The sequence below is a fragment of the Salmo salar genome, chromosome ssa01 (genome assembly GCF_905237065.1).
Source record: "Salmo salar chromosome ssa01, Ssal_v3.1, whole genome shotgun sequence".
In the NCBI taxonomy this organism is placed as follows: Eukaryota; Metazoa; Chordata; class Actinopteri; order Salmoniformes; family Salmonidae; genus Salmo; species Salmo salar.
This window is the reverse complement of record NC_059442.1, coordinates 76,666,354-76,692,520: the sequence shown is the minus strand read 5'-3', so window position 1 is coordinate 76,692,520 and position 26,167 is coordinate 76,666,354. Positions and strand designations below refer to the sequence as shown.

The 26,167-nt window shown below is 43.7% G+C and overlaps 1 protein-coding gene across 3 annotated transcripts in view; it reads right to left on the bottom strand.

The window, feature by feature from the left end:
• Nucleotides 1–24,844, bottom strand: part of crtac1b (cartilage acidic protein 1b) — a 64,952-nt gene extending 40,108 nt beyond the window's left edge. For all 3 annotated transcript variants that reach the window (XM_045722596.1, XM_014214818.2, XM_045722595.1), the window contains exons 1-4: nucleotides 24,658–24,844; nucleotides 14,071–14,261; nucleotides 6,398–6,594; nucleotides 5,782–5,918 (exon numbers count right to left, since the gene is read on the bottom strand). In XM_045722596.1, coding sequence (XP_045578552.1) covers nucleotides 5,782–5,918; nucleotides 6,398–6,594; nucleotides 14,071–14,258 — 522 coding nt within the window. In that variant the 5' untranslated portion in view covers nucleotides 14,259–14,261; nucleotides 24,658–24,844. The remainder of the gene's footprint in view (nucleotides 1–5,781; nucleotides 5,919–6,397; nucleotides 6,595–14,070; nucleotides 14,262–24,657) is intronic.
• Nucleotides 24,845–26,167: the final 1,323 nt, after the last annotated feature.

Genomic DNA, 26,167 nt, shown 5'->3' with positions numbered 1-26,167 from the left:
TGATTGCATACCGGTAGAGGTCTATCAAGCCTTTTTTGATATACTAAAAGCGCAATTTTTAGATTGTTTTAACTACTCCTATAGAAATGGTCTGTCAGGTATTCAGCAGGAAGGTCTGATTTCACTATTATTAAAACAAGACCCAGATGGCAAATATAAAGATCCAGTCTATCTAAAAAATTGGAGGTGCCTTACATTTCAATGTTGTGATGCAAAAATACTAGCGTAGCACTCAGAATTAAAAGGGTTTTACCAGGTATTGTTCATCCTGATCCGACAGGTGTTTTACGTGGACGATACATTCAAGATAATATACGACAACTACTAGAGTTTTCCTCCATTTCCGCTCGGCTGCCCGGAGCCCTGTTCTGTGAGCTCGCAATGAGTCGTCAAGCCACGGAGCAGGAGGGGAGGACCGAGCCGGCCTGGAGGATAGGGGACAGAGAAAATCAAAGGATGCAGAAAGGGAGGAGAGGAGGGTTGAGGAGGCAGAATCAGGGGATAGGTTGGAGAAGGTTTGAGCAGAGGGAAGAGATGATAGGATGGAAGAGGAGAGAGTAGCGGGAGAGAGAGAGCGAAGGTTGGGACGGCGCAATACCATCCGAGTGGGGGCAGAGTGAGAAGTGTTGGATGAGAGCGAGAGGGAAAAGGATACAAGGTAGTGGTCGGAGACTTGGAGGGGAGTTGCAATGAGATTAGTGGACGAACAGCATCTAGTAAAGATGAGGTCAAGCGTATTGCCTGCCTTGTGAATAGGGGGGGAAGGTGAGAGGGTGAGGTCAAAAGAGGAGAGGAGTGGAAAGGAGGCAGAGAGGAATGAGTCAAAGGTAGACGTGGGGAGGTTAAAGTCACCCAGAACTGTGAGAGGTGAGCCATCCTCAGGAAAGGAACTTTTCAAGACGTCAAGCTCATTGATGAACTCTCCAAGGGAACCTGGAGGGCGATAAATGATAAGGATGTTAAGCTTGAAAGGGCTGGTAACTGTGACAGCATGGAATTCAAATGAGGAGATAGACAGATGGGTCAGGGGAGAAAGAGAGAATGTCCACTTGGGAGAGATGAGGATTCCAGTGCCACCACCCCGCTGGCCAGATGCTCTCGGGGTATGCGAGAACACGTGGGCAGACGAGGAGAGAGCAGTAGGAGTAGCAGTGTTATCTGTGGTAATCCATGTTTCCGTCAGTGCCAAGAAGTCGAGGTGCTGGAGGGTAGCATAGGCTGAAATGAACTCTGCCTTGTTGGCCGCAGACCGGCAGTTCCAGAGGCTGCCGGAGACCTGGAACTCCACGTGGGTCGTGCGCGCTGGGACCACCAGGTTAGAGTGGCAGCGGCCACGCGGTGTGAAGCGTTTGTGTGGCCTGTGCAGAGGGGAGAGAACAGGGATAGACAGACACATAGTTGACAGGCTACAGAAGAGGCTACGCTTATGCAAAGGAGATTGGAATGACAAGTGGACTACACTTCTCGAATGTTCAGAAAGTTAAGCTTACGTTGCAAAAATGTTATTGACTAAAATGACGAAGATGATACAGTACTGCTGGCTGGTGAAGTAGGCTAGCTAGCAGTGGCTGCGTTGTATACCCACGATTATGTGGCCTTACACAGTACCAACTCCATCATCAAGTTCGCTGACAACACGACAGTAGTAGGCCTGATTACCAACAACGACAAGACGGCCTACAGGGAGGAGATAGGCCCTCTGATGGTGTGTTGCCAGGTTAACAACCTCTCCCTCAACGTCAGCAAAACAAAGGAGCTGATTGTCGACTTCAGGAGGAACCAGGCTGGGCACGCCCCCATCCTCATCAAAGGGGCCTCCGTGGAGACAGTCAAAAACTTTAAGTTCCTCTGCGTACACATCTCGGAGGAGCTGAAATTGTCAAACCACACAGACACCATGGTGAAGATGGCACGACAGCGACTCTTCAACCTCAGGAGGCTGAAGAAATTCGGCTGAAATGTACCTGTTCCAGAGGGTCCTCATAGTGTTCTACAGGAGCACCATCGAGAGAATACTGTCGGACTGCATCACAGCCTGGTATGGAATCTCCACCGCCGCGAACCTCTAGGCACTACAGAGGGTGGTACGCTTAGCCAAACGCAGCATTGGGTGCACACTGCCTGCCCTCCAAGACACCTACAACACCAGATGTCACAGGAAGGCAAAGAAGATCATCAGGGACATCAGCCACCTGAGCCACGGCCTGTTCTCCTCGCATCCATCACTTTGACGCACGCAGTACAGGAGCATCATGGTTAAAACTAAGAGACTGGGCAATAGCTTCTACCCCCAGACAATCAGCTCGGAGCTTAACAATTTCACTGTACACTGCAACTACATCTGTGACCCTGTGCATGTGACTAAATCCAATCTAATCTAATTTCTACTGCGGGACTAAAAGGAAAATGACTGTTAAGGAATGTAAATGTCACCACCAGCATCAGATCGTCACAGCTCACTCTCTCAGCACATCCATCTCAGGTAATAGAAACAAACACACACAAGTACGATTTAGTGCTGCAGGCTCCAAGGCCATTGAAAATGTGTTACTGGTGTTAAAAGTCAGTGGTTTTCGGTAATGATGCTTCACTCACACTCATTTCTGTAACCAGTCATTACAGTCATTATCAGGAGACTATACATAATGTGTGTGTGTGTGTGTGCATGCGTGCATGCATGCATGAATGGCTGTGTGGGCATGTGTATGTGCGTGTTTTGAAGGCCTTTCACATTGTGACGTTGTTTGACTTAGGGAGGCTATTACAGTCAACAAATCAACTTTGAAATTCGGGTAGGACCAAATATTCCCATTTGGAGCTAAAAGTGTAAATCGTTTCCAGATAGCTCTTTACCCCAAAGCTCATTTTCGGTCACTATTCTTTGTCTGAAAGTGGTCCTGTTTCAGTGTCATCTATCACTTTCACATGTCTTAAATCAATAGCTTCCCTTCATCAGTTTGGAAAAGACAAATGATGTCACTTCCCTCCCAAGGAGACTAAAAAACACACATACGGAGGCATGCACACACACACACATACGGAGGAACGTATGCGAAATACACACACACACTGAAGGAGACTAAGAAAGATGCAGTGGTCTAGATGAGTAGATATCTCTGAGTGAGTGATAGAAGTCTATTTAGAAGTAAATAACACCAAACACATTCGTCTTTCTACCTTTTTTTCCTCTTTTCCCCCACACTTTCAGTGGCCTTTTTGTGATATGAGTCCAAATTTTAGATTTTTGGTTCCAGCTGCCGTGTCTTTGTGAGACGCAGAGTAGGTGAACGGATGATCTCCACATGTGTGGTTCCCACCATGAAGCATGGAGGAGGAGTTGTGATGGTGTGGGGGTGCTTTGCTGGTGACACTGTCTGGGATTTATTTAGAATTCAAGGCACAATTAACCAGCATGGCTACCACAGCATTCTGCAGCGATTCGCCATCCCATCTGGTTTGCGCTTAGTGGGACTATCATTTGTTTTTCAACAGGACAATGACCCAAAACACCTCCAGGCTGTGTAAGGGCTATTTGACCAAGAAGAGTGATGGAGTATTGCATCAGATGACCTGGCCTCCACAATCACCCGACTTCAACCCAATTGAGATGGTTTGGGATGAGTTGGACCGCAGAGTGTAGGAAAAGCAGCCAACAAGTGCTCAGCATATGTGGGAACTCCTTCAAGACTGTTGGAAAAGCATTCCAGGTGAAGCTGGTTGAGAGAATGCCAAGAGCGTGCAAAGCTGTCAAGGCAAAGAGTGGCTACATTGAAGAATCTAAAATATATGTTGATTTATTTAACACTTCTTTGGTTACTACATGATTCCATATGTGTTATTTCATAGTTTCATGCCTTCACTATTATTCTACAATGTAGAAAATAGTAAAATAAAGAAAAACCCTTGAATGACTAGGTGTTTCCAAACTTTTGACTGGTACTATATATACACATGCATACATACTGTACATTTGACTGACAACATATTTTATGTTAAAACAATCTCTGCGGCTCAGGGAATTGTGGTCTTCAAGAGCTTTTGACTGTGATTTGGTGGTCCCCTGAAAGCGGGAACAAGACAGAGAGGTTCACATCTTAGGCCTTATTACAACATTTTTCTCTGTCTTTTCCCCCTTTTTTCACACTGTCTTTCACTATAAAGTGTGTTAGGGACGTGAGTGATACAAAATTGAAGTTGATTGATCAGTTGAATTTCCTAGCACAAATACAAATATGCTATATCTTAATTTGATCTGTGTTGTCGAATGGAATTTTCCTGTGCAGCAGGAAATGCAAACATGGAGTGTATACAAGGTTTAAAAAGGCTTCTAAAGTTTGTAATTTACACCTAAAAAAATGTCAGACTCAATTTGCCCTAACAAAAAGTATATCAACAGTTACAAAAATGTCAATTAATTATAATGCAGGAATATTTTCCTGCTGTGAGAAGCTGCTCAAACTGGTCAAACCAGTGTCTTTTATAACCTTGTGATGCTGCTCCAATGGGGCTATAATTTATATATTATGTATCATATTACAGTACAATGATGATAAATCTCCATTACATGAGGTGGGCTCACACCCTGCTCATCAATGACTGCTGTAAACTTAACTCCAACTGTGGAGAATAAGGTCCTCTCAGAAAGTATAGGATAGGTATATTTTTATAGCTAAAGGAAAATGCTTTATTCTCTCATCCATCTCATGAAATTAACACACACACACACACACACACGCACACACGCAGGCACATGCCCGTGTGCAAACACACACACAGTACACACACACACACAATACACACACTCAAGGAGACCACAAACTCAAGGAGACTAAGAGTTTGGACCATTCTAAAGGTATTGTCATATTAAAAGGAGATCTCTTTCCAATGGGCTTGGCTCCTCTCCCATGCCCAGTCAGATGAGACTGCAGTCAGAAAATCGATTCTAATACCGTCCGTACTGTACCTCACTGGGTAACAGCTTTATCCCTCAACCTGGGGTGGGGTAGAGAGGACTGCAGTCATGATTACAGAAATATGCTGTTCTGCCCATCTCCATTTGGCCCATACACTGGACATCCATTGCCACATTACTTTACTGTGTGTGTGTGTGTGTGTGTGTGTGTGTGTGTGTGTGTGTGTGTGTGTGTGTGTGTGTGTGTGTGTGTGTGTCTGTGTGTGTGTGTGTGTGTGTGTGTGTGCAAGTGCATGCATGCATTTTTGTTTAAATGTGTGTGTTTGTCTGTGTCTTTGTATGTATGCATGTCCGTGTGTATAAATGTGTGTAGACATAATTTCTCCCCTTGTATGTCTGTCTGTAGAATGAATGAGCCCATTGTTTTGTAATTACAGCGGTGCACTGAGAAAAAGAGGAGACGAAACACCACATCTCTCTTCTAATGAACTGTCATAACACACACTGAGGAGGGTGGGACACACAGCAAGCATGAATTATGACTATGCACCTACCGTCACACACACACACACACACACACACACACACACACACACACACACACACACACACACACACACACACACACACACACACAAACATAAAACCCACATCATAATATGGGCTGGGAGAAGAGACACTAAACAGAAAGCCTGAGTTATTGTTGATATGCTCAAATGAGATAAGAGGTTAGTAATGGGGTGTAAAGGACAGAAACTGACATAGAAATACAGATCTGTTTAGAGAGAGCTGTGTATAGTGAGTTCTGCAGTGTGAGTGTGTTTCTCTATCTGTCTGTGTGTGTGTGTGTGTGTGTGTAGCTCCTGTACCTTTCGGTCTACGCAGGCTACAGATCGTCCAGCCAAGCGGTTGGCTACATCACGGTGTTCGTTAATGTCGTCGTTTAACAGATCTTCAAACCGGCCATTACGGAACTTAAAGAGCTTATCAGAGTAGGTGGCACGACCTTCAGGAGAGGAGGAGGATAGGAGAGGAGAGGAGAGAAGAGGAGAGGAGAAAGAGAGGAGAGGAAAGAAGAGGGGAGGGGATGGGATGGGAGAAGAAAAGAGAAAAGAACAGAGAATATTTTAGATTTAAATGAAGATAAAACATCTAGAATCCTATACAACCATTTTGGGGTAAATAAAGTAAAGAGAACATGATAAAGCTGTGATATTGTAGTTTTGGCAGTCAGTCCTATAAACTCTCAGAAGATTAATAGCGACACAAAGTCCTTATCTGTTACCTGATGAAGTCTGTGATTAGAAATGTTTATCTCTGCTATATTGATCCTCCCTTCTGTGTTTGTGTCTGCAGAGAGATGAGAGGACGTGATCCGTGTGTATGTGTGTGTGTACTCGTGTGTGCGTATTAGTGCATGTGTGGGTGTATGTATGTATGCTTAAACATGACCATACATCTGTGTGTGTGTGTATGTGTGTCTACCTGAGAAGGCGTTGTTGGTATTGAGCACATAGATCTCCTCTCTTCCGTCTCCATCAATGTCGCAGGCTGTCACTCCGATTGCATTGCCTTGGCGATCTCTCAGAGCATAGAAAGGGGAGCTACGGTTGTCGACAGCAATGTTGACCAGTCTCTTCCTCTGCTTGTCATACTTCAGAACCAGGTTGGGACCATTGTACCTATAAGAGGCCAACAACAGAGTTGAAGGCTGCACATCTTGTAAAACCTTTGAGCTAGGCAATAGCAACAGAGTTACAGGGCACAGAGTTCCAGTGTTTACTTTAATATTTGCATAAATAATCGTTACCTTTTCATGGACATTATTCTAACGGAGGTTTTGAGAGATCCCACTTGAAGATTTGTGAGGTATTGTTAGGGCAAATATTACCTGTTTTAAGAAGAGTTAAATGTCGCCCATAGGGCTGCACCTAAAATCATCAATCAATCATGGGGAACAACAGGGAGTAATTGCCTTCTTGTATTTAATCGCCTCAAGATCGTGTTAACCCTCTGAGCTAAAGTTGAGGTATTAGCAAACACCAGTTTATGTCTCATACCTTCAGGTATTTAGAATAATGTAAAAATGTTCAAGCCCCATCTAAGGTTCATGAGAGTTCCCTTAGAAAAGTCAGTTTCTAAAACCGTGTGTAGTTACTACAGTAGTTATAGGCTGGATGTTATAGCCTGTAGATGTTATAGGCTGGACGTTATAGGCTGGATGTTAAAGGTCGTAGATGTTAAAGGCTGGATGTTATATGCCGCAGACGTTAAAGGCTGGATGTTATAGGCCGTCAATGTTATTTCTTAAAAGTCTATGCCGTTTGAGGGGGGGGGGTTCTGAGCTGACATATGGAATTGTTTTAGGAATGTCACACCATGGATCATTTAACTATTTGATTTTGAATTTTAGGACCCATTTAGGTATCCCCCAGAAATATTCAAGCAATTATTTATAATATTACGTTTTTGGAAATATAAGAAAGCTTTGGAAATATTTGTAGTTTTTTTTCTCACATTTAACCCCTTATTTTTATAGGCCCATGACACCATCATGTTCGTGAAAGTCTCCACTGGGGTCATATTAGTTTGTAGCCCAAACGGTTCTGACACTACAGACAAAAGTTGGCAAATTAGCGTTACTGATTTCAGACGAGTCCCGTGAGGCTTGTGGGGGTCGTTGAGCAAAACAGAAAACAGCATCATGTTTGTGAGAGTCTCTCCTTTCTATAGAATGGTATTAGTTTGTAGGCCAAACCGTTCAGATGCTACAGGTGTTTTTGTGAGAAGACGGATTTTCCGGATGTCTGTTGGTCTGAAACAGTGCTGTAGCTCTGACACTTTACATCGCAGATGCAGCAGTGAAACATAAGCAGATGTGGAGAATTGAGACACAGCCCATTCAAAAACACGGATATCTCTAGCTTAAGCCGATTGATTTTTTATGTTACCTAGATTCAATCAATCAAATGTATTTATAAAGCCCTTTTTACATCAGATGTCACAAAGTGCTATACACACCGATACACATAGGCTGGATGTTATAGGCCGTAGATGTTAAAGGCTGTTTGTTATAGGCAATAGATGGAGCAGAGAGTTGATGGGAGGTCAAACAGAGTAAACCTGTCATTTATGGACACTTATCTGACGATCAGTGCTATACATCATCCTTGGGACGTCCCAACCTGTCACGCCCTGACCAGGTGAACTCGGGTATTTTGGGTCAGGGTGTGTCATGTTGGGTAATTTTCCTTGGTTTGTTTTCTATGTTTGGGTTATAGCCTTGTGTTAGCTCTATGTGGTTTATTTCTATGTTGGGTTCTGTCGATTCCCAATCAGAGACAGCTGTCGCTAATTGTCTCTGATTGGGATCACATTTAAATTATTTTTCCCCCACGCTGTTTGTGGGGTGTTGTCTCTTTGTTTTTGAGCAGTTAACGTATCGGCATTTTCTTGATTTTTGTGTACGTGTTTATTTCAGTGTAACGAATAAACATGTGTTCGCTCCCAGCTGCGTTTTGGTCCGCTTCCTCATCACCCGACGACGATCGTTACAGAACACCCCACCAAACCAGGACCAAGCAGCGGGAGGATAAGGAGCGCGAGAGATGGGCTCGCGAGGGGAAGGAGTTCTGGACCTGGGAGGAGATCATGTCGGGGAAAGGACCCTGGCGGAAGGATTCCCAGGTCGAGGTGGTAATGCCAGCCGGTGGACGGAGTCGCAGGCGGCGGTCGAGGAGGCCCGGAAGACACCCCCAAGAATTTTTTTTGGGGGGGCTAATGGGGTGGTCCGGAAGGGCAGAGGAAGAGCCCAGACCACTGCTCTCATGGGGGATGACGGCGGAGGAGGAGATGAAGATGAGGCGGTTGATTGAGGACCTGCTGAGGGAAGATCTGGAGGAGGAACCATGGGATGCGGAGTTGCGCGCTGTGTCGCCAGTGCGCCCGCACAGCCCGGTGCATCCGGTGGACATGCCCAGCACATGCCGTGCTAGGATGGGCATCCAGCCAGGACGAGTGGCTAAACCGGCTCCACGCTTCAGTTCACCAGTGCGTGTTCACAGTCCTGTCTGGCCCGTCCCTGCTCCCCGCACCAAGTCAGTGGTGCGTGTCCCCAGTCCGGCCCGGCCCGTCCCTGCTCCCCGCACCAAGTCAGTGGTGCGTGTTCCCAGTCCGGCCCGGCCCGTCCCTGCTCCCCGCACCAGGTCAGTGGTGCGTGTCCCCAGTCCTGTCCGGCCCATCCCTGTTCCCCGCACCAAGCCCACGGTGCGTGTCCACAGTCCTGTCCGGCCCGTTCCTGTTCCCCGCACCAAGCCCACGGTGCGTGTCCACAGTCCTGCCCGGCCCGTCCATGTTCCCCGCACCAAGCCCACGGTGCGTGTCCACAGTCCTGTCCGGCCCGTCCCTGCTCCCCGCACCAAGCCCACGGTGCGTGTCCACAGTCCTGTCCAGCCCGTCCCTGCTCCCCGCACCAGGTCAATGGTGCGTGTCCCCAGTCCTGTCCGGCCCATCCCTGTTCCCCGCACCAAGCCCACGGTGCGTGTCCACAGTCCTGTCCGGCCCGTTCCTGTTCCCCGCACCAAGCCCACGGTGCGTGTCCACAGTCCTGTCCGGCCCGTCCCTGCTCCCCGCACCAAGCCCACGGTGCGTGTCCACAGTCCTGTCCGGCCCGTCCCTGCTCCCCGCACCAAGTCAGTGGTGCGTGTTCCCAGTCCGGCCCGGCCCGTTCCTGCTGCCCGCACCAAGCCAGTGGTGCGTGTTCCCAGTCCGGCACGGCCCGTGTCCGGTCCACCGGTGCCCAATCCTGTTCCGGTCGACGGCTCCGCTCCGGAGCCTGAGCATGCCGCTCCACAGTGGTCCAGTCCGGGCCAGAGGGGTAGGGCTAAGGTGGAGGTGGGGGAAAGAACACGCCCGGGGCCAGAGCCTCCACCGAGGGTGAGGCGCCCACCCGGGTCCCCCCCCTAATAGACTTAAGTTTGGTGCGCCGGGAGTACGCACCGTTGGTGGGGGGGGGTACTGTCACGCCCTGACCAGGTGAACTCGGGTATTTTGGGTCAGGGTGTGTCATGTTGGGTAATTTTCCTTGGTTTGTTTTCTATGTTTGGGTTATAGCCTTGTGTTAGCTCTATGTGGTTTATTTCTAAACTGTGTCTCATCTCGACAACCCAGAACCAAATATTGCGTGAGATTTGGTTCTGGGGAGAGAGGTTGAGACTGAACTATGTCAAAATATGTGTCTATGGAATAATACTGCTGCTCAAAGATATACATGTATACAGTAGGCTATGCCCCAGTATTTTATGTCTGAGGGACAGGTTTACTTCCAAAGGGCCAGGTTTTTTCAGCGAGGTTAAAACACCAAAAAATAAAAGCTAAAACATTAAACTATGTTAATTTACAATGTACTTTTTTATATATCTCACCATTATTTAATCTGTGTCCTCAATGTTCCCTTTAGAAAATATTTGCACCTGGTTCAAATCTGGCCATTTGTCATGAATAAAGGAGAAGAAAAGGAGATTTTCAGACAATGTGAAGGTTACTAGCCTGCTCTGATGAAAGGTTTGATGCCAAAACATCTTGTTTTTAAGAATAAAGGGCCACTTCTTATTGAACTTCCAATCACTTAACTTCAACTAGATGCCACACTTCACTAAACTATATCATAGTCATGGGATGACAGTGCTTAATTTCACCATCCCTGTCTCTGCCTCTACCTCCACTCTCCTGTATACTGCAGTCTCGCCAAACCTCTATCAGTGTAGCGCCATCCAGCATTATCCATTCTCATGAGCACCACTTGTCGAAGCCTCAGGACAGCCTCAGGACAGCCTCAGGACACCCTTATACACTTTCATCCTGTAAAGCACTGACAGATCTCTTCCCCCCTTTTCTTGTACATTTAGTTACGCGAGTGACAGAACACTTCCTACCCTCAATCTTGTCCTCTTGGTCAGAAATGACAGATCCCTTTCCCCCTTTTCATCTACGTTTCGTTCAGTGAAGTAAAGATACCTTAACATAAGAGCAAGAGCTAAGGACCTATTTAAACTTTAGTTAAGCAAACATAGATCACTTTCCATTTTTCCCACCTTGTTGGGGTTATTGGAGAGATCACTATCTTGTCTTGGAATTGCTGTAATTGTCTCTTAGGTCCATAAATGGAAGAAAGCGTTTTACTGCTATAAACTCCCTGATTCTCCTGTTACTGTGAGAACAAATCAATTTTCCTCTTGAAACAAAATGGGATTTCACATTGTATAACAGAGAAGACATTTTGTTATGTAATTATCTGTAATAGACATAATTTGTGATAGTACCACCTTGTATTTCACTTACTGTTGAAGCATGTCATGGTGGATTTTCTTGAGGCAGGAGTGAATTTAAACAGAATAGAGGTTGTTTAAGGTTTGTTTCTGTAATGTTACATAAAGGTTGATGTCATTTTGGCCACCCTGTGCATTTTCTATAAAACATGCCCTTGTGGATTTTCTTTAAGCAGGAATAAATGTAACAAGGTCAAACATAATTGAGAGTATATTGAATAGGCTGTTTTATAACAGTTTTGACCAGAGTCATATACAGTGCCTTCGGAAAGTATTCAGACCCCTTGACTTTTTCCACTTTTTGTTACAGCCATATTCTAAAATGGATTAAATAAAAACAAATCCTCAGCAATCTACACACAATACCCCATAAAGACAAAGCGAAAACAGGTTCTTGGAAAATGTTGCAAATTGATAAAAAAAAGAATATTCCTTATTTACATATGTATCCAGACTCAAAATTGAGCTCAGGTGCATCCTGTTTCCATTGATTATCCTTGAGATGTTTCTACAACTTGATTACAGTCGACCTGTGGTAATTCAATTGATTGGACATGACTTGGAAAGGCACACACCTGTCTATATAAGAACCCACAGTTGACAGTGCATGTCAGAGCAAAAACCAAGCCATGAGGTCAAAGGAATTGTCCGTAGAGCTCCGAGACAGGATTGTGTCGAGGCACAGATCTAGGGAACGGTACCAAAACATTTCTGCAGCATTGAAGGTCTCCACGAACACAGTGGCATTCTTAAATGGAAGAAGTTTGAAACCACCATGACTCTTCCTAGAGCTGGCCGCCCGGCCAAACTGAGCAATCGGAGGAGAAGGGCCTTAGTCAAGGAGGTGACCAAGAAGCCAATAGTCACTCTGACAGAGCTCTAGAGTTCCTCTGTGGAGATGGGAGAACCTTCCAGAAGGACAACCATCTCTGCAGCACTCTACCAATTAGACTTTATGGTAGAGTGGCCAAACGGAAGCCACTCCTCAATAAAAGGCATATGACAGCCTGCTTGGAGTTTGTCAAAAGGCACCCAAAGACTCTCAGACCTCAAGAAACAAGATTCTCTGGTATGATGAAACCAAGATTGAACTAAGGGAACTCTCATGACGTCTGGAGGAGACCTGGTACCATCCCTACGGTGAAGCATGGTGGTGGCAGCATCATGTTGTGGGGATGTTTTTCAATGGCAGGGACTGAGAGACTAGCCAGGATCGAGGCAAAGATGAACGAAGCAAAGTACAGAGACATCCTTGATGAAAACCTGCTCCAGAGTGCTCAGGACCTCAGACTGGGGGCGAAGGTTCACCTTCCAACAGGACAACGACCCTAAGCACACAGCCAAGACAATGCAAGGGTGACTTCGGGACAAGTATCTGAATGTCGTTGAGTAGCCCAGTCAGAGCCCCGACTTGAACCGGATCAAACATCTCTGGAGAGACCTGAATATAGCTGTGCAGCAACAATCCCCATCCAACCTGACAGAGCTTGAGAGGATCTGCAGAGAAGAATGGGAGAAACTCCCCAAATACAGGTGTGCCAAGCTTGTAGTGTCATACCCAAGAACCCTCGAGGCTGTAATCGCTGCCAAAGGTGCTTTAACGAAGTACTGAGTAAAGGGTCTGAATACTTACGTAAATGTGATATTTCAGTTTTTTATTTTTATAAATGAGCAAAAATGTGTGCCACTTTCTCAATAATTGACGCTTCCACGTTGTGCGGTTTATTTATTTCTAATAGTTTTCAAAACCAATGACAATGTCCAGTGAAAGCATATATGCAATTTGTTTACACAACAACACTATAGACTTGGAAACACAAACCTTTACGGGATTGGTGTCCCTATACCGGGAATGTTGAGCTAAAGTGCGCTAATGTGATTAGCATGACGTTGTAAGTAACAGCAAACTTTCCTGGACATAGACATGTCTTATATGGGCAGAAATCTTACATTTGTGTTAATCTAACTGCACTGTCCAATTTCCAGTAGCTATTACAGTGAAAAAATGCCATGCTATTGCTTGAGGAGAGTGTACAACAACAACAAAAACTTTTACCACGGCAACTGGTTTGCTACATTCACCTCTGAAGGTAAATCATGTACTTACATTCAGTAATCTTGCTCTGATTTGTCATCCTGAGGGTCCCAGAGATAAAATGTAGCATAGTTTTGTTTGATAAAATCCATTTTTATATTCAAATGTAGGAACTGGGTTCTACAGTTTGAACCCCTGCTGTCTCTGGCTCCACACCCACCCCACCTGGCCATCTACATGTGTGAAAGTTAGTGTACAAGCTAATGATACATCATGTATGACATTCCTGGGAGTGTGTAAAGTTAAATATTGTATTACCATATCATTTTTGTATGTTCTCTATAGTTATGTACTTGAAAATGTATCAATTGACCAATTCGGCACATTTGGGCAGACTTGATACAAAATACTATGCAGTATTGCAATGCTCCACTGGATTAATCTGAAACTTGGCACACACACTGATGCCATCTAGTAGCCAAAATCTAAATTGCGCCTAAACTGCAATATTATATTATGGCCTTTCTCTTGCATTTCAAAAATGATGGAACAAACATGTTTTTGGAAAATGCATGTTTTTTTGTTTGTATTATCTTTTACTAGATCTAATGTGTTATATTCTACTGACTTGTTTTGACAGGTCCTTCTATGTTCCTTTGACTGGTTCTGAGACCTAACTTACTCACCTGGCTATGAACATCTCCAGATCATCCACTGCTTCCTATGTCTAACATATTCTGGTTCTGACCAATTCTGACTAGTTCTGATTAGTTCTAATGACCATGTCACTCACTCACCCGGCTACAAACATCTCAAGGTCTCCATCGTTGTCTACGTCGGTGACAGCCACTCCGTAGTTGAGCTGGGTGGGATTGTTGTCATAGTCCGGAGGAAGCATGGTCTCTGTGACCGCTGAGAACATGGGCTCTGACCGTTGGGCCGCAGAGAGGACAGGGAGGAATATACACACCCAGAGGGACATCATCACCTGTAGACAGATTCACAACCTTAGGGTTGCAAAATTGTAGTATCTTTCCCAAAATTCCAAAGTTTTCTGGAAATCCTGGTTGGAAAATTCTACATTTTCTGCATATTCCCTTCCGATTCTGGAAACCTTGATATTTTGGTCAAGTTAGCATAATTTTGCTACCCTCCACACCCTCAGAACAGCTAAATTCACCGACACAGCTGATCTCTTTGCAACCATTATTATTGGTCACCTCATAACCGCTCCCTAAAAGCTGATGTCGATGACACCTTAGTCCTGCTTGCTACCAAAGTCATTGAATATACAGTACCAGTCAAAAGTTTGGACACACCTACTCATTCAAGGGTTTTCCTTTATTTTTACTATTTTCTACATAGTAGAATAAAAGTGAAGACATCAAAACTATGAAATAACACAACCAGCTTCATGAGGAAATCACCTGGAATGCATTTCAATTAACAGGTGTGCCTTTTCCAACAGTCTGAGCAATTGCTGGCTGCTTTTCCTTCACTCTGTGGTCCAACTCATCCCAAATCATCTCAATTGGGTTGAGGTCAGGTGATTGTGGAGGCCAGGTCATCTGATGCAACACACCATCACTCTCCTTCTTGGTCAAATAGCTCTTACACAGCCTGGAGGTGTGTTTTGGGTCATTGTCCTGTTGAAAAACGGGATGGCGTATTTCTGCAGAATGCTGTGGTAGCCATGTTGATTACATGTGCCTTGAATTCTAAATAAATCACTGACAGTGTCACCAGCAAAGCACCCCCACACTATCACACCTCCTCCTCCATGCTTCACGGTGGGAACCACACATGCGGAGATCCTCCGTTCACCTACTCTGCGTCTCACTAAAAAGCTCAAATTTGGATTCATCAGACCAAAGGACAGATTTCCACTGGTCTAATGTCCATTGCTCGTGTTTCTTGGCCCAAGCAAGTCTCTTCTTATTATTGGTGTCCTTTAGTAGTGGTTTCATTGCAGCAATTCGACCATGAAGGCCTGATTCAGGCAGTCTCCTCTGAACAGTGGATGTTGAGATGTGTCTGTTACTTGAACTCTGTGAAGCATTTATTTGGGCTGCAATTTCTGAAGCTGGTAACTCTAATGAACTTATCCTCTGCAACAGAGGTAACTCTGTGTCTTTTTCCTGTGGCAGTCCTCATGAGAGCCAGTTTCACCATAGCACTTCATGGTTTTTGTGACTGCAGTTGAAGAAACTTTCAAAATTCTTGACATTTTCTGAATTGACTGACCTTCATGTCTTAAAGTAATGCTGGACTGTCATTTCTCTTTGCTTATTTGAGCTGTTCTTGCCATAATATGGACTTGGTCTTTTATCAAATATGACCCTACCTTGCCACAACAAAACTGATTGGCTCAAACGCATTAAGAAGGAAAGACATTTTAAAAATGTACTTTTAACATGGCACACCTGTTAATTGAAATGCATTCCAGGTGACTACCTCATGAAGCTGGTTGAGAGAATGCCAAGAGTGTGCAAAGCTGTCATCAAGGCAAATGGTGGCTACTTTGAAGAATCTAAAATCAAAAATATATTTTAAATTGTTTAGGTGTTATTTCATAGTTTTGATGTCTTCACTATTATTCTACAATGTAGAAAATAGTCAAAATAAAGAAAAACCCTTGAATGAGTAGGTGTGTCCAAACTTTTGACTGGTACTGTATATTCGCCCTCTGGTGGATATTATCATCGGAACAACTTAGTCCTACATTTTGACCAGACTATTTAACAATCATTCCGTACAACTGAAATAATCTCTACTGTGGCAATTTTTGTATGAATGGAAAACTTATGTTGGTGTACCCTACTCTTACTATTTAATCAGTTTCCAATCCATGTAGTCCATTAAATACCACTGTCTTTAAAATAAAATTGTCTGGTATGGCAATTTCTTATCAAGATCTGGAGTAAAATATTCCTGGACTGTCCATATTTGAAATGTGGAACTAAATTTCGTGAATTATTTTTTTATTTTTTTATCAAAATAACATTTAGGCTAATAAAGTTATTTTCAAATGGCATATATTATGCAGTATTATTTTGCCATTTAAGATGAAACTTTTGAATGAAATATAGGCCTCCTTCTATATTCTTATACTCAAATTTATTTTACAGCCTTACGGTTTTTGATGCTCCTGATGCTCGATATTTAATTGCGGGTGGGAGTAGAGAACCTAGAAGCAGCTGTCTGGTATGATAATCACCTGACACAGATCTGCTAGTTTATTATTGTGGGCTGTAATGCGTAGCACAGCACTACATTATGCCCGTTGGTTGCAAGGCTCTCGTCATGTCTTCATAAAAAATAATTCTGACCACTAAAAAGACGATAACAAAACAGTCTTCTACAACCAGTATACAACCTGATCATGATGTCATAATGAGGAAATGGCAACCAGTTTTGACCACCGGGGAAGGTCATTCCCACTGTAAATGTCAAGCGCACACATACACATACACACTCTGAACCTGATGGCCTTATAAAAGCTGACAACTTGATTTACCAACTGACTGTATAAACACCATAAGCCATCATCACAGTCCCTCAGTTCTAATGTAATACAACAGAACCATTCTCATCTCAGCCCCCTAGTGCTGTGGATTCACTCACTGCTTAGTGCTTACACACACCGTTCTGCTTTGCCTCTGTCTGGGTGATATATGGCTCTTTAACATCCTCCTCAACAATTCAATTTGAGATAAAACGGCATCATTGTCCCAGTAATCATGGTAGGGTAATAGCAAGCTGTGTGTGTGTGTGTGTGTGTGTGTGTGTGTGTGTGTGTGTGTGTGTGTGTGTGTGCACGTCCATGTGTACATTTGTGTGTCAGAGGAGGCTGGTGGGAGGGACTATAAGTGGACGGGCTCATTGTAATGGCTGGAATGAAATAAATGGAACGGAGTCAAACATGAGCTTTCCATATGTTTGTTACAGTTCCATTCATTCCATTCCAGCCATTACAATGAACAAATCCTCCTATAGCTCCTCCCACCAGCTTCCTTGGCCGTGTGTGTGTGTGTGTGTGTGTGTGTGTGTGTGTGTGTGTGTGTGTGTGTGTGTGTGTGTGTGTGTGTGTGTGTAGGTAGCACAGTGATAAGAGGGTAGCGTTCAGCAAAGACAGTCTTGCGTTCATCGCCTCTGGGTTAATGAATGATAGAGAAGGGAAGAGATGTGGCCGTTTCTACCCATTAGAAGTGAGCATAATGACTGATGAGTCTGAGAAATACAGGCCGTTTTACAGGCCTGCTAATGCTCTGTAATAGATAAGAGGGCAGGACATACATTATAAAAGGGGAGGACAGGAAGGGATAGATGAGTAATGGAACTTTGACTGAATAACTATAACTTCACAAAATATGAAGGAAAATGTGTTATGTTTTATAGGTGTAATGTTGGCCAGTGGTTGGTGAGAAAGTTTAAGGGTATACCACTTAAATAGAAACAAACTAACAAAATACATGTATTGATCAATTAATAATTACCCGATGCTGCACACTCCTACCCTACTACAAAGATTAAAGATGTGTCACGTTGTATAATGATAGGAGGCAGGGAACCAGGTGTGCGTAATGAGACAAGACAGTCCGGGGTTGGTGGTAAGGAAACCAATTCAGTGACGCCTAGAAGGCTGGTGACATAGACCTCCAGAGCTGGTGAACGGAATGAGCAGCAGTACCGGGGTGATCCGTGGCAAGATGGCACCGACAGAGAGGGCTGTCTCGCTTCTAGTCCTTAAGAAACTTTGCAGTATTTCGTTTTTTTATATTATTTCTTACATTGTGAGCCCAGAAAATCTTAAGTGGTTATACATACAGCCGGGAAGAATTATTGGATATCAGAGCGACGTCTACTTACCAGCACAATGACCAGGAATACGACTTTCCCACCCAGGTCATTTAACCTGTTGGGTCTAGGGGGCAGCATTTGCACGTCTGGATAAAAAAAATTTACCCGATTTAATCTGGTTACTAATCCTACCCAGTAACTAGAATATGCATATACTTATTATATATGGATAGAAAACACTCTAAAGTTTCCAAAACTGTTTGAATGGTGTCTGTGAGTATAACAGAACTCATTTGGCAGGCAAAACCCTGAGACATTTTCTGACAGGAAGTGGATACCTGATGTGTTGTATTGACTTTAAACCTATCCCATTGAAAAACACAGGGGTTTAGGAATATTTTGGCACTTCCTATTGCTTCCACTAGATGTCACCAGCCTTTACAAAGTGTTTTGAGTCTTCTGGAGGGAGATCTGACCGAACAAGAGCCATGGAACGATGATGTCCCATTAGACACCTGGCGCTAGTTCATGTTGGGTACCCTCGTTCCAATACGTTATAAAAGAGTATGCATTCGTCCACCTTGAATATTATTCATGTTCTGGTTAAAAAAGGCCCTAATGATTTATGCTATACAACGTTTGACATGTTTGAACGAACGGAAATATATTTTTTCCCCTCGTTCATGACGAGAAGTCCGGCTGGCTTACATCATGTGCTAACGAGACGGAGATTTTTGGACATAAATGATGAGCTTTTTTGAACAAAACTACATTCGTTATGGACCTGTGATACCTGGAAGTGACATCTGATGAAGAGAATCAAAGGTAATGAATTATTTACATACTATTTTCGATTTTAGATCTCCCCAACATGACGTCTAGTCTGTATCGCAACGCGTATTTTTCTGGGCGCAGTGCTCAGATTATTGCAAAGTGTGATTTCCCAGTAAGGTTATTTTTAAATCTGGCAAGTTGATTGCGTTCAAGAGATGTAAATCTATAATTCTTTAAATGACAATATAATATTTTACCAATGTTTTCTAATTTTAATTATTTAATTTGTTACGCTGACTTGACTGCCGGTTATTGGAGGGAAACGATTTCCTCAACATCAATGCCATAGTAAAACGCTGTTTTTGGATATAAATATGAACTTGATAGAACTAAAAATGCATGCATTGTCTAACATAATGTCCTAGGAGTGTCATCTGATGGAGATTGTAAAAGGTTAGTGCATCATTTTAGCTGGTTTTATGGTTTTGGTGACCCTGTCTTTGACTTGACAAAACATTACACACAACTCTTGTAAATGTACTGTCCTAACATACTCTAAATTTATGCTTTCGCCGTAAAACCTTTTTGAAATCGTAAAACGTGGTTAGATTAAGGAGATGTTTATCTTTCAAATGGTGTAACATAGTTGTATTTTTGAAAAATTTGAATTTTGACATTTATTTGGATTCAAATTTGCCGCTCTTGAAATGCACCTGCTGTTGATGGAGTGCACCACGGGTGGCACGCTAGCGTCCCACCTAGCCCCAAGAGGTTAACTGATTCCAGAGGCCTACCCAAAACAATGCCGCCGGAGAAGAGGGAGTGGCGGAGGCGGGCACACCACCCACCGCTTCCAAGTATATTCATGTCCAGTCCCTAGATAACAAGGTCGATGAAATCAGGGCAAGGGTTGCTTTCCAGAGAGACGTCAGGGATTGTACCATACTCTGGTTCACAGAAACATGGCTTTCTCGAGATATGCTGTCTGAGTCGGTACAGCCACCTGGATTCTCAGTGCGTTGCGCCGACAGGAATAAACATCTCTCCAGGAAAAAGAAGGGCTGGGGTGTATGTTTCATGATTAACGACTCATGGTGTAATTGTAACAACATACCGGAACTCAAGTCATTTTGTTCACCTGACCTAAAAGTCCTCACAATAAAATGCCAACCGTATTATCTCCAAAGAGAATTCTCATCGATTATTGTCACAGCCGTGTATATCTCCCCTCAAGCTGATACCACAACGGCCCTCAAGGAAACTCCTTTCGGCAAATCTGACCATGACTCTATTTTGCTCCTCCCTTCCTATAGGCAGAAACTCAAACAGGAAGTACCGGTGCAAAGGACTATTCAACGCTGGTCTGACCAATCGGAATCCACGCTTCAAGATTGTTTTGATCACGCGGACTGGGATATGTTCCGGGTAGCCTCAGAGTGTCACGACTTCTACCGAAGTCGGCTCCTCTCCTTGTTTGGGCGGCGTTCGGCAATCGACGTCACCTGCTTTCTAGCCATCGCCGCTCCATTTTTCATATTTCCATTTGTTTTGTCTTGTTCCAAACACACCTGGTTTTCATTCCCTAATCACACTGCATGTATTTAGTCCTCTGTTCCCTTCCATGTCTTTGTGTGAAATAGTTTTATGTTATGTGGGTATTTGTCACGCGCCAGACTTTTGTTCATGTTCCGTGTTCTGGGCACGTTTATGTACTTAGGTGCTTTCATTTTGGACCGGAATAAAAAGTGCGCCTGTTACTACACTCTGCTCTCCTGCACCTGACTTCGCCTCCCGTACACACCCGTAACACAGAGAATAATATCAAAATATACGTTGATTCGGTGAGTGAGTTTATAAGGAAGTGTATAGGGGATGTTGTACCCACTGTGACTATTAAAACCTACCCTAACCAGAAAACGTGGATAGATGGCGGCATTTGGGCAAAACTGAAAGTGTGAACCACCACATTTAACCATGGAAAGGTGACTGGGAATATGGCCGAATACAAACATTGTACTTATTCCCTCCGCAAGGCTGAGCAGACAAACTAAAACACCTTCTTTGCCCACTTTGAGGATAATACAGTGCCACCGACGCGGCCCACTACCAAGGACAGTGGGCTCTCCTTCTCCGTGGCCGATTTGAGCAAGACATTTAAACGTGTTAACCCTCGCAAGGATCCCTAGCCGCGTCCACAGAGCATGCGCAGACCCGCTGGCTGGTGTGTTTACAGACATATTCAATCTCTCCCTATCCCTGTCTGCTGTCCCCACATGCTTCAAGATGGTCACCATTATTCCTGTACCCAAGAATGCAAAGGTGACTGAACTAAATGACAGTCGCCCCATAGCACTCACTTCTGCCATCATGAAGTGTTTTGAGAGACTAGTCAAGGATCATATCACCTTCACCTTAACTGTCACCCTAGACCCACTTCAATTTGCTTACCGCCCAAATAGGTCAACAGATGATGCAATCGCCATCACACCGCACACTGTCCTATCCCATCTGGACAAGAGGAATACCTCTGTAAGAACGATATTAATTGACTATAGCTCAGCATTCAACACCATAGTACCCTCCAAGCTCATCATTAAGCTTGAGGCCCTAGGTCTCAACCCCGCCCTGTGAAATTGGGTCCTGGACTTCCTGACGGGCCGCCCCCAGGTGGTGAATAGTAGGAAACAACATCTCCACTTCGCTGAACCTCAAAACTGGGGCCCCACAAGGGTGTGTGCTCAGCCCCCTCCTGTACTCCCTGTTCACCCATGACTGCGTGGCCATGCACGTCTCCAACTCAATCATCAAGATTGCAGACACAACAGTAGCAGGCTTGATTACCAACAATGACGAGACAGCCAACAGGGAGGAGGTGAGGGACAAACTGAAATGGACAAACTGAAATGGTTCACCCACACAGACAGTGTGGTGAAGAAGGCGCAACAGCGCCTCTTCAACCTCAGGAGGCGGAATAAATTTGGCTTGTCACCTAAAACCCTCACAAACTTTTACAGATGTATCACTGTCTGTATCACCGCCTGGGATGGCAACTGCACCTCCCACAACCGCAGGGCTCTCCAGAGGGTGGTGAGGTCTGCACAATGCATCACCGGGGACAAACTACCTGCCCTCCAGGACACCAACAGCACACAATGTCACAGGAAGGCCAAAAAGATCATCAAGGACAACAACCACCCGAGCCACTGCATGTTCACCCCGCTACCATCCAGAAGGCGAGGTCAGTACAGGTGCATCAAAGCTGGGACCGAGAGACTGAAAAACAGCTTCTATCTCAAGGCCATCAGACTGTTAAACAACCATCACTAGCACAGAGAGGCTGCTGCCTACATACAGACTTGATATCATTGGCTACTTTAATAAATGGAACAGTAGTCACTTTAATAACGCCACTTTAATAATGTTTACATATCTTGCATTACTCATCTCATATGTATATACTGTATTCTATACTATCTATTGCATCTTAGCCTATGCCGCTCTGTCATTGCTCATCCATATATTTTTTAATTTATACATTCTTATTCCATTCCTTTACTTAGATTTGTGTGTATTAAGTATTTGTTGTGGAAATGTTAGATATTACTTGTTAGATATTGCTGCACTGTCGGAACTAGAAGCACAAGCACTTCGCTACACTCGCAATAACATCTGCTAACCGTGTGTTTGTGACCAATAAAATTTGATTTGATTTATTATTAGATCCTTGTTAAGCTAGCTTGGTGCCAAACCAAGACACAGATCTTACACAAGCTCTACTGCTGCAATGAGACAGCAACTGCATCTCAATGGTCTAACGTGGCATCCTCTCTTCCCCTCCTTTCTTAATTTGCATTTATCCAAGAGTTGTACCTGTGTTAATCTCAATAGTCTAAAAAAGAATCTTTCTTCTCATTTCTCCTTTCTCTGCACTGATCGGACAACAAAACGTCTACCAGGTATTTTTGCTTTCACCAGTCCAGCTCTTTCACAACAGGAGAGGAGCAGAAAGGACAGGACGGGACCCTGCTAGTACATTAGGCTTCTACGGTACTACTGTACCTCGAGGACAGATCTGCGTCTCCTACCTGTTTCTCAACTACCTCCCACTGCAGTAAAACACATTACACTCTCTGGGACGTCCCTTATCACATTGCCCTCCACACCCCTCCCTACAAGAGTTTAGGAAGTTCTAAAGTACGTAGCTATAACTCATATGAAATATGTTTGTCATATATGATATATCATAGTTGTATTTGAGCTGTGAGTAACCTCAGTTACTGATATGCCAACTAAATCAAAACCCACTCTCACACAACCAACAACTCGGACATCAGTGGACAATACAGAAATATAGTCAAAAACCTGCTTTCTTTATGGAAAATAACCAAATTCTCTCCTTCAATGGGCTGTAATACAATAGAATATCACTCTCAATTACGAAATAAGATGATTTGACAGATTGGAATACTGTCGTTTGAAATGGTGAGATGTTTTGGACTTTATTTATGGGGCCATAAAGAGGCCATTACAGTACAGTATGCAAACATCAGCAAGTGTTCACGCCATACTCAAATCTTGATAAGACTGCGACAAAGAGCCCCATGCAGCACCAGCATCTTCACTTACACAACACGCTGTATGGAGGCTCCTCTCTGTGAAGGACACCATCACTGCACCCCTCAAACACACACACTTACGGGGAACGCACACACACACACACGTGCATGAACACACACACACTGTTCCAGACACACTGAGTTGAGCTCAGTCATAATCATTCTGACCAATCAACAGTTTAGAGGAATGCTACTTCATCAGGAGATTTTCCGTAAAAGTGAAAAGCAGCAAGAGACCTCATCACACACACAAACACACACCATCTTCAAATTAGAGCCAAGGCACTTATACAATCATACTAATGGCCAATTACAACACTTACTGCTCTCAAATAGGTCCAACTTGACACTCAGCACAAACTACGAATGTATTTAAACATTTCACTACAATTCAATCACATCTGATTGAAAAATAATTAATCTGCTCTGAAAAATAATTAATAACTGATTAGCTCGAAAAAAGAAAAAAATAATTATAATAATGAGTCACTCTTTATTTGGATAGTCCATTGTAGATGCTCTACAGATGGCCATACCATCTGTTAATATGCAACTGTTTGCTAATGTTAGGGTTAGGTTTAGAATGAGGGTTAGGGTAAAGGTTAAGGTTAGGGCTAGGATAAGGGTAAGGGTTAACTTTAGGGTTAGGATAGGTGTTATAAGATGTTATTTTTCATCAACCATTAATTCATGAATTAATTAAAGTAATTATTACAATAAATAAATCCATTCTAGCCTAGATACAAATGACTTAGCCTGCACAGACATTACTTTCAAATCCATAATAGATTATCTTGCAAATAGCTTTGGAACAACTATTATCCTATATCAAATATATATAACACAGAAATGAAAAGTTTTGCAGCGACTATTCAGCATCACTGAACATTACAGCATATTGTATATAGGCTACATAATCCCGCAAACCTTTGACTTGGGTATCAACTTTATACTGTAGTCTAGTAGCCTACCTACCTACCTAACACAAACATATTGTACATGCTTAGAATAGAACCCATATCAACACATCATTGGCCATGCGCTCGTATTATAGAATATAACAGAATATCACTGTGTTGAATGATGACGAGCTAAACTTTCCACAGACGCGCTCAGAGCACCCTATCTGCGCGCTGTCCAGTTAAGTACAGTAGCCTACCGCCGCAGAACTATCAAAAGACCCAGGGTACTCACTCGCAATCACATGGACACCCCGACGCAACTATTCCTCCAGCGCCAGAAAGAGAAAGAGAGGACGAGTCAGCGAATTCTGTAGAGACTAGCCACTTCACGTGTCTCTTGGGTACCAGACTTCTTCATCCATTTACACTAGTTAGAAAAGAAAAGCTTTATGAAATCACTTGTGTCAGATTTAAACCAATCGGCAGACACGTGCGTGAAGTTTTAGGAGGCAGCCAATGGATAGTGCGGAAAGGGAGACGTGAGCGACTGGAGTGTATATTTTCTCAGGTGCTCATTAAAATATTAGATGAGTTGCAGCGGGGACCGGGGACTGGGAGATGAGATGGTTGTTCGGCTAAGAGGATGTTTCAATGCCTTTACATTTCATCCTCATCATGATTCATACGTGCGTACAGAATCTGTGAGACTTTTCTACTCTTTACATCTTATATACCCAAATATAGGCTATAGGTTAACCGTTTTCACCAATCAAAGCATGTTGTCTGCCCCTCATATGTAATGGCAATAATCCAAACAGAAAAAAACACATCCATGTGAAAATGAATCCACTCAAATATAGGCTTTAAAACTTTTTGCAGCTCAGGTGCTATTGGTCTGTCTAGTTTTCCACTATTTAAATAATGGTAACATTTTATGATATGTTACCTGTAGTAGCAATCCCACCTCAGGGTCATTTTTTATAGATAAGAGAATCTCTCTGCTCTCAACTTGCAAGGAACATATCACAGACTGTGGGTAGAATAATAGAAACACAACATTTGCACAAGGCATAGGCTTGTACTTCAGAATGGCAGTACCCTCCAGTGAACTAAGTAATGTTACATCAAACAGTGTTATAACACTGAGCGATCCTGCTCTCTCTGCAGTCACAATTTATCTACAGAGAGCTAAGTGAGGAGATTGGAATTGAGTTGGTGCTGCTTAGACACTGATCAGACTAACACGCATACACACGCACACGTGTGTGTGTGCCTTTGCAGGTTTATTGCTGCTGGTCTACAGTTGTATAATTCCCTGGTCATGCTCTGATGACCTAGCCTCCCTGAGACCCCCAGCGAAATGAGATGTGTGGTGTGTGTCTCTGTGTGTGTGTGTTTGTCTGTGTCTGTGTTCGCTCATGCATTTGTGTGTGTTTTATTGTGTGTGTGTGTGTGTGTGTGTGTGTGTGTGTGTGTGTGTGTGTGTGTGTGTGTGTGTGTGTGTGTGTGTGTGTGTGTGTGTGTGTGTGTTCGCGCCCGTGTGTTTGTATGCACTCCCCACTGAAATGAGACGTTCACTTCTTCAAGGACATCTCCCACCATAATTTAAAGCCAGTGAGGTTGGGATGCTTAAAACACACAAACTACTGAGGTCATAAACTTAGTGAACCTATATACACTATATACTGTATACAAAAGTATATGGACACCCATTCAAATTAGTGGATTTGGCTATTTCAGCCACACCCATTGCTGACTGATGTATAAAATCGGGCACACAGCCATGCAATCTCCATAGACAA